Below are 15568 nucleotides of genomic sequence, written 5' to 3'. Positions count from 1 at the left end.
TGGTGGAGGGAGTGGATGTGCCAATCAAGCGGGGCTGCTTTGTCCTGAACGGTGTCAAGCTTCGAGTGTTGTAGGAGCTGCACTCATCCAGGCAAGTGGGGAGTATTCCATCACACTCCTGACTTGTGCCTTGCAGATGGTGGCCTGGCTTTGGGGAGTCAGGAGGTGAGTTACTCATCGCAGGATTCTTAACCTCTGACCTTGTGTAGCCGCAGTATTTATATGGCTAGTCCAGATCAATTTCTGGTCAATGGTGACCCCCCCCCCCCCCCAGGATGTTGATAGTGGGGGATTCAGTGATGGTAATGCCATTGAACATCAAGGGGCGATGGTTAGATTCTCTCTTGTTGGAGATGGTCATTGTGTGGCACAAATGTTACTTGCAGCTTGTCAACCCAAGCCTGAATATTGTCCCTGTCCTGCTGCATTTGGACAGGGACTGCTTCAGTATCTGAGGAGTCGTGAATGGTGCTGAACATTGTGCAATCATCAGCGAACATCCCCACTTCTGACATTGATGAAGCAGCTGAAGATGGTTGGGCTGAGGGCACTACCCTGAGGAACTCCTGCAGTGATATCCTGGAGCTGAGATGATTGATCTTCAACAGCCACAACCATGTGCCTTTCTGCTAGGTATGGCTCCTTCCAGCAGAGAGTTTCCCCCCAGTTCCCATTGACTGCAGTTTTGCTAGGGCTCCTTGATGCCACACTTGGTCAAATATAGCCTTGATATCAAGGGCAGTCACTCTCACCTCACTCTTTTTTCGTCCAGTTTGAACCAAGGCTGTAATGAGGTCAGGAGCTAAGTGACCCTGGTGGAACCCAAACTAGGTGCCAGTGAGCAGGTTGTTGCTAAGCAAGTGCCGCTTGATGACCCCTTCCTTTGCTTTACTGATGGTTGAGTAGACCGATGGGGTGTTAATTGGCCTGGCTGGATTTGTCCTGTTTTTTGTGTACAGGGCATACCTGGGCAACATTCCACATAGCCGGGTAGATGCCAGTGTAGTAGCTGTACTGGAACAGCTTGGCTAGGGGTGCAGCAAGTTCTGGAGCACAGGTCTTCATTACTATTGCTGGAATATTGTCAGGTCCCATACCCTTTGCAGTATCCAGTGCCTTCAGCCATTTCTTGATATCATGTGGAGTGATTCCAATTGGCTGAAGCCTGGCATCTGTGATGCTGGGGATCACCGGAGGAGACCGAGATGGATCATCACTCAGCACTTCTGGCTGAAGATTGCAGCAAAATGCTTCGACCTTATCTTTTGCACTGATGCGCTAGGCTCCCCCATCACAGAGGATGGGGATATTTGTGGAGCTTCCTCTTCCAGTGAGTTGTTTAATTGTCCACCGGGGGACTGGATGTGGCAGGACTGCAGAGCTTGGCCCAGATCCATTAATTTTGGATCGTTTAGCCTTGTCTATCATTTGCTGCAGATGCTGTTTGGCACGCAAGTAGTCCTGTGGTATAACTTCACCAGGTTGACACCTCATTTTTAGGTATGCCTGGTGCAGTTCCTGACATGCCCTCCTGCATTCTTCGTTGAACCAGGGTTGATTCCCTGGCTTGATGGTAAAGGTAGAGTGGGGGATATGCCGGGCCATGAGGTTACAGATTGTGTTTGAGTACGATTCTGATGTTGGTGTCCCACAGCGCCTCATAGATGTCCAGTTTTGAGTTGCTAGATCTGTTCGAAATCAATCCCATTTAGCACGGTGGTAGTGCCACACATCACGATGGAGGGGATCCTCAATGTGAAGGTGGGACTTCATCTCCACAATGACTGTATGGTGGTCGCTCCTACCAATACTGTCATGGACAGATGCATCTGCGGCAGGCAGGTTGGTGAGGATGAGGTCAAGTTTTTCCCCCTCAGTTGCCCCTCCACCTGCCGCAGACCCATTCTAGCAGCTATGTCAGTTAGGACTTGGCCAGCTCGGTCAGTAGTGGTGCTACCGAGCCACTCTTGGTGATGGACACTGAAGTCCCCCACCCAGAGTACATTCTGCGCCCTTTCCACCCTCAGTGCTTCCTCCAAGTGGTGTTCAACATGGAGAAGCACTGATTCATCAGCTGAGGGAGGGTGGTACGTGGTAATCAGCAGGAGGTTTCCTTGCCCATGTTTGACCTGATGCCATGCGGCTTCATGGGGTCGGAGTCGATGTTGAGGGCTCCCAGGGCAACTCCCTCCCGACTGTATACCACTGTGTCCCCACCTCTGCTGGGTCTGTCCTGCCAGTGGGACAGGACATACCCAGGGATGGTGATGGTGGTGTCTGGGACATTATCTGTAAGGTATGATTCCATGAGGATGACTATATCAGGCTGTTGCTTGACTAGTCTGAGAGAGACAGCTCTCCCAGTTTTGGCACTAGCCCCCAGATGTGAGTAAGGGGGACTTTGCAGGGTTGACAGGGCTGAGTTTGCTGTTGTTGTTTCCGGTCCCTAGATTGATGCCGGGTGGTCCGTCCGGTTTCATTCCTTTTTTGTGACTTTGTAGCAGTTTGTTACAACTGAGTGACTTGCTCAGCCATTTCAGGGGGCAGTCAAGAGTCAACCACATTGCTGTGGGTCTGGAGTCACACATAGGCCAGACCAGGTAAGTCTGCAGAATTCCTTCCTTAAAGGGCATCAGTGAACCTGATAGTTTCATGGTCGCCATGACTGAGACTAACTTTATATTTCAGTTTTTATCGGTTGAAATTAAATTCCACCAGCTGTGGTAGGATTTGAACTCAAGTCCCCAGAGCTTTAGCCTGGGCCCCTGGATCACTAGACCATCTTCCCCTGGTTTGGAGAGAGATGCAGGAGTTTTTATCGGGGTTTATCCTGAGTAGCTTTGTGACGCAGGACTCTGCCCTCTTCAGGCTGTTCCCCGGGGTTTGGGGTGGCGTGTGGGACAGCGAGATAAACATCAACTGCAGCTGGAGAACCATCAACTCAGTGAAAGACGCTCTTTGGTCTGCCCAAAACCTGCTGGTTTTCAGCTGCAAAGAGCTGTCCAGGGCCGAGTGGTGCAGACTGGCACATTCCAAAGTCCAGGACTACATGCTGGGGTGTGCAGTGAAGTTGCAGTAGCGAAAGACCACTGTCTAGTGCCCTCCTGCAGTACACTGAGGGTTTGGGAACCATGTAAACCCTTTTGGGCTGTAGTTTGGATATGAGATGAAGATTGTAAATATGAGCTATAATCAACAGTGCAGTGAAGCACCCCATAGTGCCACGTTTTGAAACACACCTGGTTTACACAGTAACTTATGTCATGTATTTTTATAAATTCTGTGAATAGAGTCTATTTTTGGAAAGGGTGGATGGTTACAATGTGATGGCAGACTTGCTTATAAGCGTGAACTGTGATCGTTGACTAACACTTCTACTTTCTGTTTCCACCCTCCCCACTTCAGTTTGTGGAATTCTGTGGGTCTTTAACGGAAGAAAACCCGGAGGTGATAAATTTCCTGCAGAGAAAGTACAGCAAGGCTTTTCCGGACTATTTGGCCTCCACGGAGTTTCGCAACGTGCTGGGCCGCTGCCTCACTCGTGTGCAGGGCAAGAAAAGCAAAGTCTTTGTTTACATCAATGAGCTCTGTACGGCACTCAAAGCCAACTCTCAAAAAACAAAACTCGCCTTAACCAACAGGGACAACTCCAAGCAGCCGCTGGCTGCAGGGCCTGAGGGTCAGTCTACCCAAGATGTTAAAGAGCAGAATGACTGCTCCGAGAGGACTTCTACCCAGTCAGGGGATGTCGCCTCTACCTCAGTTTCACAGGCCACCGCCATAGCAACCGCCAAAAAGAAGCGTATTGGCAGCGGGTCACGCCGTCAGATCCGCTACCTGGAGAATCTCTTAAAGGTTTACGCCGATGAAATCAAGCGGCTTCAGGAGAAGGAGCTGGACCTGAATGAGTTGCAAGATGAGGATTCCTCTTACATCCAGGAGCACCGACTCAAGAAGAAGATGGTGAAGATCTTCGAGAAGCTGTGTGAGCTGAAGAGCTGCTCGAGCCTGACCGGTCGGGTCATCGAACAGCGCATCGCCTTCACGGGCACGCGATACCCTGAGATCAACCGTAAGATCGAGAGGTTCATCAACAAACCAGATCATTTCCCTGACTATCAGGACATCCGGAACATCATGCAGAAAGTCAGCGTCAAGCACTCGTTGGGACTCAGCCAGAGGCAGATCCATAGCATGGCACAGGATGTGTTCCGGGAGGTTGGCAATCGTCTGCAAGAGAGGCGCCACCTGGACTTGGTGTACAATTTTGGCAGCCATCTCACTGATGATTATAAGCCAGGTAGGTGGGTCAGTGGCTGATACTGGGTGGGTGGGAGCGTGGGATGGAGCATGCCGGGCATGCGATAATGCAGCGGCCTGGGCTGTGGATTTTGCCACCACATGTTTCAGTGGGGACCACAGGACAGTCTCCTCCACTACAGCATAAATGAGGTGGAGTCTTTTATAAAGCTTGCTTTCGCTCTTGGTGATGAGCTAAGAGGATTATCTGCTCTCTCTTGGCGTTCTCTCTGGTGAGCAGAGCACCGGGTGCATACTCGTGCCGTGATCAGTTCTCACCAGCCTGAGAGGCTGTGGAGCAGTCAGTGTAACCCAGAACAACTGCCTCATCTCACCATTCACCAGCATCGCAATATAACCTGTTTCTCTTTATTTCCAGGTAAGGACCCAGCCATGACCGACATCACCTTAGAGAAGCGGCTCAGGTCAAACCGTTCCGTCGCTCTTGGCCGCCTTGATGAGGTGGTGCGGAAATATGCTGAGATTCAGGACGTTGGTGAAATAGAAGAGGAAGAAAAGAGGAAGAAGAAGAAACTGCTGCAGTCAGCGGTGACCTCCACCTCTGAGGCCTCCAAAGCGAATGCTGAGGGGGTCAAGGAGGAGCAAGAGAAGCTTCTAAAGGTGGATGAAAGTAAAGGGAAAGAACCAGAGGAAGAGGAGATGGAAGAGGAGGATGCTCGTGACTCGGAGGAGGATGACGAGGAGGACTTGTCATCAGATCCGGATATTGAAGAGGAGCTGTCAAAGATTGAGGAGGTTGTAGAAGCTGAGGAGGAGCCACAAGAAGGTACCTTGTGTGTTTTAGAAGCTGCTTCGATATCCTCATACGTTGCTTGCGACCAGTCATAAGAAATAGGAAGAGGAGTGGGCCTTTTGGCCCCTTGAGCCTGCTCTGTCAAATAGCTCAGACAACTGTCTAACTTGGCAGTGAATGTATTCCATGACTCAGCCTCCATTACTCTCTGAGGTAGGGAATTCCAAAGAAAAATGACCCCCTGTTAGAAGAAATTCCTCCATCTCAGTCTTAGAAGGGAGACCTCTTATTCTTTAACCGTGCCCTCGAGTTCCGGATTCCTCTCAGCATCTATCCTGTCAAGCCCCCCACCCACCCCCTCAAACTTATCTGTTTCAATAAGATCACCCCTCGTGCTTCTAAACTCCAAAGAGTATAGACCTGATCTGCTCAACCTTTCCTTATAAGGCAATCCCTTCATGCAGGAACCAGCCCAGGGAACCTTCATTGAACTACTTCCAATACAAGTATATCCCTCCCTTATGTCACAGTACTCTAGGTGTGGTCTCACCAATGCCATGCACAGTGGTAGCAAGATTTCCCTGCTTTTATACTGCTTCCCTCTTGCAATAAAGAACAACATTCCATTTGCCTTCCTAATTCCTGCTGTACCTCCGTACTGAGTTTTTGTGATTCGTATGCCAGCGCACCCAGATCCCTCTGTACCACAACATTCTGCAGTCTCTATCTATTTGTATAAAATTCTGCTTTTCTATTCTTCCTGCCAACGTGGACAATCTTACTTTTTCCCACATATTCATCTGCCAGATTTTTGCCCACCCTCTGAACCTATTGATGCCTCTTTGCAGACTTTGCATCCATCACCTGTCTAGTCTTAGCTGTCGTCATGCTGGGCCAGATGTTTGTGTGTGAGATCCTTTTGTGAAGAGTGTTGGCCATTTGAGCACATTCTAAAGAGTGGGACTAAGAAGCAAAGTTCTGCTGCCTAATACCCTTTCCATGTTCCCCTTGGGGAATTTTTTTTAATGTTAATTTGTTCACAGGATGTGGAGCCACTGGTTAGGCCAGCGTTTATTGCCCATCCCTATTTGCCTTTGAGAAGGTGGTGGTGAGCCACCTCCTTGAACTGCTGCATGTGGTGTAGGTACACCCACAGTGCTGTTAGGGAGAGAGTTCCAGGATTAGACCCAGCAACGGTGAAGGAACGATATTTCCAAGTCAGGGTGGTGAGTGACTTGGAGGGGAACTTGCAGGTGTTCCCATGCATCTGCTGCGCTTGCCCTTCTAGGTGGTAAAGGTTGCAAGTTTGGAAGGTGCTGTCAGGGAAGTGTTGGTGAGTTGCTGCAGTGCATCTTGTAGATGGTGGACACTGCTGCTACTGTGTGCAAGTGGTGGAAGGAGTGAATGTTTAAGGTGGTGGATGGGGTGTCATTCAAAACAGGTTGCTTTGTCCTGGATGGTGTCGAGCTTCTTGAGTGTTGTGGGAGCTGCACTCATCCAGGCAAGTGGGAAGTATTCCATCATACTCCTGACTTGTGCCTCGTAGATAGCGGGCAGGCTTTGGGGAGACAGGTGGTGAGTTACTCGCCTCAGAATTCCTAGCCTCTGACTTCCTTTTATGACTAATCCAGTTCAGTTTCTGGTCAGTGGTAACCCTCAGTGTTGATAGTGGGGTATTCAGTGACGGTTAGATTCTCCGTTGTTGGAGATGGTCATTGCCTGACACTTGTGTGGCATGAATGTTACTTGCCACTTGTCAGCCCAAGCCTGGATACTGTCCAGTTTTTGCTGCATTTGGACAGGGACTGCTTCAGTATCTGAGGAGTCTCGAATGGTGCTGAACATTGTGCAATCATCAGTGAACATCCTCAGTTCTGACCTTATGAAAGGAAGGTCATTGCTGAAGCAGCTGAAGATGGTTGTGCCAAGGACATCCACCTGAGGAACTGCTGCAGTGATGTCCTGGGACTGAGATGATTGACCTCCAACAACCACTACCATCTCCCTTTGTGCTGGGTATGACTCCAACCAATGGAGAGTTTTCCCCCTGATTCCCACTGACTCCAGTTTTGCTGGGGCTCCTTGATGCCACACTCGGTCAAATGCGGCCTTGATGTCAAGGGCAGTCGCTCTCACTACTCTTTTACTTTTGGAATGGCCAGTTTCGACAAACAGTAAGATGGACATTGAAGAAACCAGTGGGGACAGGGAGTTAGAGAGCAAATTTTGTGGTCGAAAAGCTGTGACTGAGTGGTTGTACTCTGTAATCTGCTGAAACATTAGCAGCATGTCCTGTGGGATAGTCCTTCCTCATGTTACATATGTCCCATTCCCTTCCTCAGTGTTCCTGTGAATATAAACCCTGATAAGCATCTATTCTCAGGTAATTCCAGAGACCCAGGATAATGCTCTGGGGACTAGGGTTTGAATCCCGACAAGGCAGATGATGAAATTTGAATTCAATAAAAGTCTGGAATTAAAAGTCTGATGACCATGAAACCATTGCTGATTGTCGTAAAAACCCATCTGGTTCACTAATGCCCTTTTAGGGGAGGAAATCTGCCGTCCTTACCTGGTCTGACCTACATATGACTCCAGACCCACAGCAATATGTTTGACTCTTAAATGCCCTCTGAACAAAGGCAATTAGGGATGGGCAATAAATGCTGGCCTGACCAATGATGCCCACATCCCATGAACAAATTTTTAAAAATGGAGGGCTAAGTTCCAATGGCATAATTAAGAAGTAGTTACTTCTTTCAACTAAAGATTTTTCTGACGTTATTAAAGAATCAGTCTAAACTGTATATTTTGAGATTAAACATCTGAGTGAATGTAACAATCCAACTAGTAGGAAGAAAAACGTCCCCATGGTTGTCACCTGCGTCAGCCTTGAATGCAATCCCTCTAGCGGGTTCTGACGGAGAGTCATACAGACTCAAAACGTTTACTCTGTCTTCCTCTCCGCAGACGCTGTTAGACCTGCTGAGTTTTTCCAGCTATTTTTGTTTTTGTTCCAGATTTCCGGCATCCGCAGTATTTTGCTTTTACCCTCTAACTTTCTGTTCACCTGCTCTGGCTTGCTTCAGCTCAGTCAACAGTTTAAAGTAGTTAATCTGTCTTTTCCCTGGAGACTGTTTACACCTTTAAATTGTATTTCAGATGAAAAGGCAGAAGGCACTGATGGGGAAGAGGTGGATGAGTCTGAAGAGTCTGCTCAGTCTTCAGATGTTGAGAGTGAGGAGGATGCAGAATCGGGTGAAGGCGAGGTGGAAGGAGGAGTGGGAGTGGACGCTGCAGGGGAAGATGTCAGCTCCAATAATGAGAGCAGCCCCGTCTGCACCCCACACGAGGGGTCTGAGTGCAACGATGAAAGTGGGAACACTGCGCCAGAGAAAGTTGGGGGTGACGATGGCACTAGTCCCGTATGCACTGTGGAGGAAGGAGTGGGATTAAGCATTGAAGGCAGAGCTGTTCCCGCTGTGGAGGAAGGGATTGGATCCAGTAGCGAGAAAGGGGATGCGGAGGAGCGGGTGGGATCGAGCAGTGAGAACAGGGCTGCTACTCCCATGGTGGAAGGTGTTGGGTCTGACAGCGTGAGGAGCCCTGCCTGTGTCACAGGGGAAGGGGACCATTCCGACATCGGGGATAGCCCTGCCCGCTCTGCCGAGGAAGAAATCGGGAGTGACGAGGCCAGCCCGCCACCAACTGATCACGAGGGAATGAAAGGTGAGCTCGGGGAACAAGCAGTGAGGCGTCCAAAGAGGAAACGAGCAGACTCCAGTGGGCAGAAACTGGAGGCACCGACTGCCAAACCAAACCCTAAAACTGCCTCCGAAGCACTTGAGGATCTTTCAGCGAGGGAGGAAACAATAACAAACAATCTGTCTGCACATGATAAGTGCAATGCAGAAACATCCCCCTGTTATGAACCAAAATCTTTGAGCACAGGAGATGATACAAATCTGGACAGAAAGCCTGTTATCAAGAAGGAGAATTTGGATATGCTAAAAACTGATGGACACAGTCCAGACATTTATTTAACTGCAGTAAACGGGGAAAAGAAAGGCTCTGTCGATCTGGACAGTCCACCAGTTTCAAAGAGAGTTAAGCGAGGGCAAGATATGGAGATGCAGTAAGTAGAAAGTTGTATCGAAGTTCCTTCGGATTTGCTGTTTTTGTTCCTTCCCTCTGTTGTGCTACAAATTGAGAGAAAAGTTACTGCCACTGAAAGATAGTGTTTCCCACTTTGTGTTCCTTGAATTAGACGATGCTTTGCACTGATCTTGAGCAAACTGTCGCAGTCAGTTTTACTGGGCTGCTTCAGACTGAGGCGGCGATGACAGCGACTGCCTCCAACACATGCTGATAACAGTGGCTGAGTCCCAGCCTGCTCTGTCACCCACTTCCCGGGCAGCTGGCTACTGTGGACTCGAGCAGGTGAAGGGAGCTTCCCATCCTACCTGCATTATTCCCAAAGACTGCTTCCACAGGTTAGGAATTGGAAAAACCCCAGGTGACATCTGGCAGTAATGGGAAAGGAGGGAGAGAGAGGTGCTCAGACTAAGCTAAAGGAAAGCCGATGGGGTGTGCTTGTTGGGGAAAGCTGTCAGTACATTGGAGAATCGGTTTAAAGTAGCATGGAAACATCAATATTGCTGAAAATGGAGACATGTTGCCAAAGCTTTTCATTTCGCACTCATCAGAGCAAATTCAAGAATCCATTAAAAGGATGCTGCCCTCGGGCATTCAGCCTACCCCACAATTGAGCAATGTTGTGTATGAATTTTCAGTGTTAGTGCGATGCCAGGTACATGGGCCGTACGTCCCAGCGATTGGCTGATCAGATCAAGCAGCACATTCCTTCAGGTGTCCGTATTACTGACCGTACGTACTCAACCAGCCCACAACTGCAAAACCCAAAACGAAACATCGACAGTTAGATGGAATTCTGAGATTGGACAGCACTTGCTGAACAATCCTGAGTGTACAGCGTTAGCTACCAACTAATTTAATATAATCAGTTGAGCTCCCAACATGGCTCATTTACGCTTGCTAGAAGTGACATACATTCATGCACAGAGGCCAGTCCTCTGCAAACAAAAGGAATATGTTCACACCTTGTGCCTTTTTTGAATTACCCGGGAGCATGGGGAGCCTGTAGTTTCCTGTTGCTTTAACTGTGGTATCGCCATGGAAATTCGGAGTCAACATGCCAGCCAGTCAGAATCTTTTTTTCTCCTGTGGTGTAAATTCTTGTTTCATCCTGATGAGTGCAAGATGAAAAGTTTTGTCAGTGATATTCAAGTCCTGTACACTCGAGTATCTGTTTGTAGGGAACGTTTGGTCTTATTACAGCTCCACACACACACCCTATTTAACCAGTTGCACAAATCAAGCACCACATAACAGTTAGACCACCTCTGAACCGGTTTCCCTTGAAGACTTGCAGCGCTTGCGTTGTGATCTGACGTCTATCCAATCACTGGCCCCTCCTATAACAAGAATGATGAGCAGTATTGCCCAGTTCTGTGTACTGCAGCTGGCTGCCTGACTACTGAATCAATATTTTTAGTAGCTGCTCCTTGAGAAAGTATTCGAGGTGGGAGGAAGTTTGTTTAATATGTCCAAAGTTATTTTACAAGCTGCCCATTCTTTTAAAGGAAAGTTAACGATTGAGTGGTGCTAAGTTGGTTTCAAAAAGGAAGCAATTATTCATTTGAGACCTGGCTTTCATTGAGATCCCTCCCTTGGCTTAGCACATTACGCTTAGCTCCTGTGCAGTTTTGTAAAGTTAAAACTTTTTTTTTATTCATTGATGGGATGTGGACTAGGCCAGCATTTATTGCCCATCCCTAATTGGCCTCATTCAGAAGAGTCAACCACATTGCAGTCACCACCAGTTAAGGACAGCAGATTTCCTTCTCCAAAGGGTGTTAGTGAACCAGATGGGTTTTTATGACAGTCGGCAGTGGTTTCGTGGTCATCTTCAGACTTTGATTTTATTGAATTCAAATTTCACCATCTGCCATGGTGGGATTCGAACCCCGGTCCTTAGAGAATCGCCCTGAGTCTCTGGTAATTCCAGTGACAATACCACTATGCCACTGCCTCCCCTCCTCTCATTGGGTGAGTTGTTACCATTTGAAACAGGTTTTATGAATAATGCCTGGATCGGGGTATGGGGAGATTGCTTAGCATCTCAACAAAGGCAGTACTTTCCCAGTGGTACTCTCATCCAGAAATGTCCAGTTAACAACCCTTCCCTCAATCTATCAAAAGTGTGTGTACTGTCAGTGTAATAGGTGAAATATTCCATACTAAATTTCAATGCTAACATTTGGCTTAACTTTCGGATTCGCAGCTGAAAGTTTATCTGGAAGAACACGGAATGATGCAGTTGATAGTTTCAGTTGTAAAACTACATGGATATCACCAGATCGCCTGTATTAAACTCCAGAAACATTTATTCGGGGCATCTGATCTTGAGAAATTTGATCAGAAATTGATAGACTATTATTTTATTTTTATTTTAAGTGTTCCAATGTTGTGATGTTCAGCGGAACCTTGAATCTGGATTCAAAAGAAAAGCATGTTTTTCAGGATATGATCCCTAGTTGCCCTTGGAAAAGTGGTGGTGAGCTGCCTTCTTGAGCCGCTGCAGTCCATGTGGTGTAGGTACACCCTCAGTGCTGTTAGGGAGGGAGTTCCAGGATATTTTGACCCAGTGACAGTGAAGGAACGGCAATATACTTCCAAGTCAGGACAGTGTGAGGCTCAGAGGGGAACTTCCAGGTGGATGTTCCCATGTGTGTGCGCTGCCCTTGTCCTTCTAGATGGTGGAGGTCATGGGTTTGGAAGGTGCAATTTGTCAGTGATGGAAGGAGCGAATGTTTAAGGCAGCAGATGGGGTGTTGATCAAGCGGCTGCTTTGCCACGGATGGTGCCGAGCTTGAGTGTTGTGGGAGCTGCACTCATCCAGGCAAGTGGAGAGTATTCCATCACACTCCTGACTTGTGCCTTGTTCCAGTTACTACCTTTGAGAGATGCTGCCTGTCTGGAGACAGACATTTCAAATGGAGCCTCTTCACACCCCAGATTATTAGTGTACAAGTCTTTTGCTCCACTTCTGATGCTGTGTGATGGGAACTTTGAGAGGGGAGGCAGGTTCACCGTCTGTCTGAGCTGGTGTCATTTATAACCATGGAGAATTCCAACACTCCACCATGTCATGTTCTGTCTTCCCCTCCTGTCACCTTAATTATCCTGCCCTTTTTCACAGTGAGAGTATTGAGAGCAATGTGAGGACTGGATAATAAATCAGTCTCTTTACTGCCTCAAAGTTTAATTGAAACTTGAGCAGTTTATTGCTTCCCAAAAGGTTTTGCTCTGTTTGAGGTGTCATAGGAAAGCCACAGGAATTTCTGTCCCTTTGGGAACTCTTCCCAACAGCAGCTGCCTGACTGCCTTATGCTGCTTCCTTAGGCCCTGCTTCAGGCTGAATCCCACTCGGCCCGACTGTTCGGACTGTCTGCAAGTCGTCACAGTGAGTGCAGTGGTCTACCTGAATAACTAGCTGTCCTAATGGTCTTTCTTCATTTGTAGCCTTTTAATTGAACTGGTGCTTTAGTCACAGCTGTCCAGTTTTGTAGGGATAGTGTGTGGCACTTGCACTCCTAAGAACATAAATAGGAGCTGGAGGTAGCTATTTAACCCTTCAAGCCTGCTGTGCCATTCAGCAAGATGGTGGCTAATTTTTGACAATATGTCCATATCCCAATGACTGAAATCCTCTACCCCGGAGAGCTGTTGATGTTCTAAGATTCACAATCCCTTGAGTGAAGAAATTTCGCTTCATCCCAGTCCTAGACTCTCCCCATGTTTTAGATTCTCCAGCCAGCAGAAACAATGTGTCCGCCCTGTCTGTGTTTCAATGAGACCACCCCTCATTCGTTTGGTGTCAACTGTGGCTCAGTTGGTCGCACTCTCGCCACTGAATCACAAGGTTCTGGGTTCCAGTGCTGCTCAAAAGTGCAGCACTCAGAGGTGCTGTCTTTCCGATGAGATGTTAAACTCAGGCCCCGTTTGCCCCCTCAGGTGGACGTTAAAGATCCCATGGCACTATTTCGAAGAAGAGCAAGGGAGTCCTGCCCTCGTGTCCTGACCAGTATTAATCCCTCAATCAACATCACAAAGCACAGATTAACTGGTCGTTGTCACGTTGCTGCTTGTGGGAGTTTGCTGAGTGCAAATTAGCTGCCATGTTCCCCATATTACAACTGCACTTAAAGTACTTCATTCACTAAAGCATTTGAGGCCTCCACTGGCTGTGAAAGGTGCTAGATAAATGCCAGCCTTTTTTTATTCTTCTAAACTTGAGAGTATAGGCCTAATTTACTCAGATCCTCATCATAGAACAACCCTCTTAACCCAGGAGCCAATCTCATTACACCCTTCCAAGACAAGTATATCCTCCCTTGGCAAAGGAGACCACAACTACATGCAGTACTCCAGGTGTGCTCTCATCAAGATCCTGTATAATTGTAGTAGGATTTTCATTCTCTTACTCTAACCCCTTTGTAACACAGCTAACGTACCATTTGCCTTCCTGATTACTTACTGTATTACATGTTAACTTTGTGATTCATGTCGAAGGACACCCAGGTTCCCCTCTCAGCCCCCCTCCATTTTAAAAGTGTTGTGTCCAGAGTTAAATTACAAAATCTGCGCACTGTCTTCAGTCTACCTAATGGGTGTTGATTGTTTGAACAGGCCATATGGCCTGTGTTGTTCCTTCGCAGCACCTGTGTTTTATGTTGAACAGCTGCAAGCCTTATGGAGCTTTGTGTTGTAAGGACAAAAGCAAAAAACTGCGAATGCTGGAAATCCAAAACAAAAGTACAAACACCTGGGAAAACTCAGCAGGTCTGGCAGCATCTGCGGAGAGGAACACAGTTAACGTTTCGAGTCCGTATGACTCTTCAACAGAACTAAGGAAAAATAGAAGAGAGGTGAAATATAAGCTGGTTTAAGGGGGGGTGGGACAAGTAGAGCTGGATAGAGGGCCAGTGATAGGTGGAGATTGCCAAAAGATGTCACAGACAAAAGGGCAAAGAGGTGTTGACGGTGGTGATATTATCTAAGGAATGTGCTAATAGGTGACATTAAGAGTAGAAAGCAGGACGAGCAAGGTACAGATAGCCCTAGAAGGGGTGGGGTGGGGGGAAAGGATCGAAATAGGCTAAAAGGTAGAGATAAAACAATGGATGGAAATACATTTAAAAATAGTGGAAATAGGTGGGAAAAGAAAAATCTATATAAATTATTGGGAAAAAGGGGGATCGGAAAGGGGGTGGGGATGGAGGAGAGAGTTCATGATCTAAAGTTGTTGAACTCACTATTCAGTCCGGAAGGCTGTAAAGTGCCTAGTTGGAAGATGAGGTGCTGTTCCTCCAGTTTGCGTTGAGCTTCACTGGAACATTGCAGCAGGCTAAGGACGGACATGTGGGCATGACAGCAGGGTGGAGTGTTGAAATGACAAGCGACAGGGAAGTCTGGGTCATGCTTGCGGACAGACCGAAGGTGTTCCGCAAAGCGGTCACCCAGTCTGCATTTGGTCTCTCCAATGTAGAGAAGACCGCATTGGGAGCAGCGAATGCAGTAGACCAAATTGAGGGAAGTGCAAGTGAAATGCTGCTTCACTTGAAAGGAGTGTTTGGGCCCTTGGACGGTGAGGAGAGGGGAAGTAAAGGGGCAGGTGTTGCACCTTCTGCGGTTGCATGGGAAGGTGCCGTGGGAGGAGGTTGAGGTGTAGGGGGTGATGGAGGAGTGGACCAGGGTGTCCCGGAGGGAACGATCCCTGCGGAATGCCGCCGGGGGGGTGAAGGGAAGATGTGTTTGATGGTGGCATCATGCTGGAGTTGGCGGAAATGGTGGAGGATGATCCTTTGAATGCGGAGGCTGGTGGGGTGATAAGTGAGGACAAGGGGGACCCTATCATGGTTCTGGGAGGGAGAGGAAGGTGTGAGTGCGGATGCGCGGGAGATGGGCCGGACATGGTTGAGGGCCCTGTCAAATTTTCAATTTGAGAATTTTCAATGTATTTTTATTTTTGTTTTTATTGTGTTTGTAAGGACCATGGAAAGTTCGCACTCTGCAGGGCTGTGTTTTCCCCAGTGTCAATCATTGCCCAACAAAGGAGCTGAATGTTTGTATCTGGAGCCCCTGTCTTCAAGGTGGTTGAGTCCACCTCCCTTTCTAATGGTTACTGGCTTTGTTGCCTTACAGTCTTACGTAGCCTGTGCTCAACTGGCTGACTGCTGCTTGTTGGAGCTTGTCTTTCAGCGGCTCTTCCCAAGGGGGTTGGCACAGAGGCTGTAAAAGAGCTGAGTTTGTTTATTGTGGTCAGTCTGTGTCCCATATGTATTGGATAAACAGCATATGCCAATGAGCAGTATGATGAGCACTCCATGCACACCTGGTTCACCAGCTGTCTCCCTCTTGCTGCGTAGATCT

General features: G+C 48.0%; 1 protein-coding gene across 2 annotated transcripts in view; it reads left to right on the top strand.

Annotated features, from left to right (window-relative positions):
* Positions 1 to 15568, top strand: part of daxx (death-domain associated protein) — a 48143-nt gene that overhangs the window by 13797 nt on the left and 18778 nt on the right. For both annotated transcript variants that reach the window (XM_078566449.1, XM_078566448.1), the window contains exons 2-4: positions 3406 to 4300; positions 4679 to 5086; positions 8216 to 9188. In XM_078566449.1, the coding sequence (XP_078422575.1) occupies positions 3406 to 4300; positions 4679 to 5086; positions 8216 to 9188 (2276 nt within the window). The remainder of the gene's footprint in view (positions 1 to 3405; positions 4301 to 4678; positions 5087 to 8215; positions 9189 to 15568) is intronic.

This window comes from Cetorhinus maximus, chromosome 21 (genome assembly GCF_964194155.1).
Source record: "Cetorhinus maximus chromosome 21, sCetMax3.hap1.1, whole genome shotgun sequence".
Taxonomy (NCBI): domain Eukaryota; kingdom Metazoa; phylum Chordata; class Chondrichthyes; order Lamniformes; family Cetorhinidae; genus Cetorhinus; species Cetorhinus maximus.
Note: the sequence above shows the minus strand (reverse complement) of the source record. Positions and strands in the feature narration are given on the sequence as shown.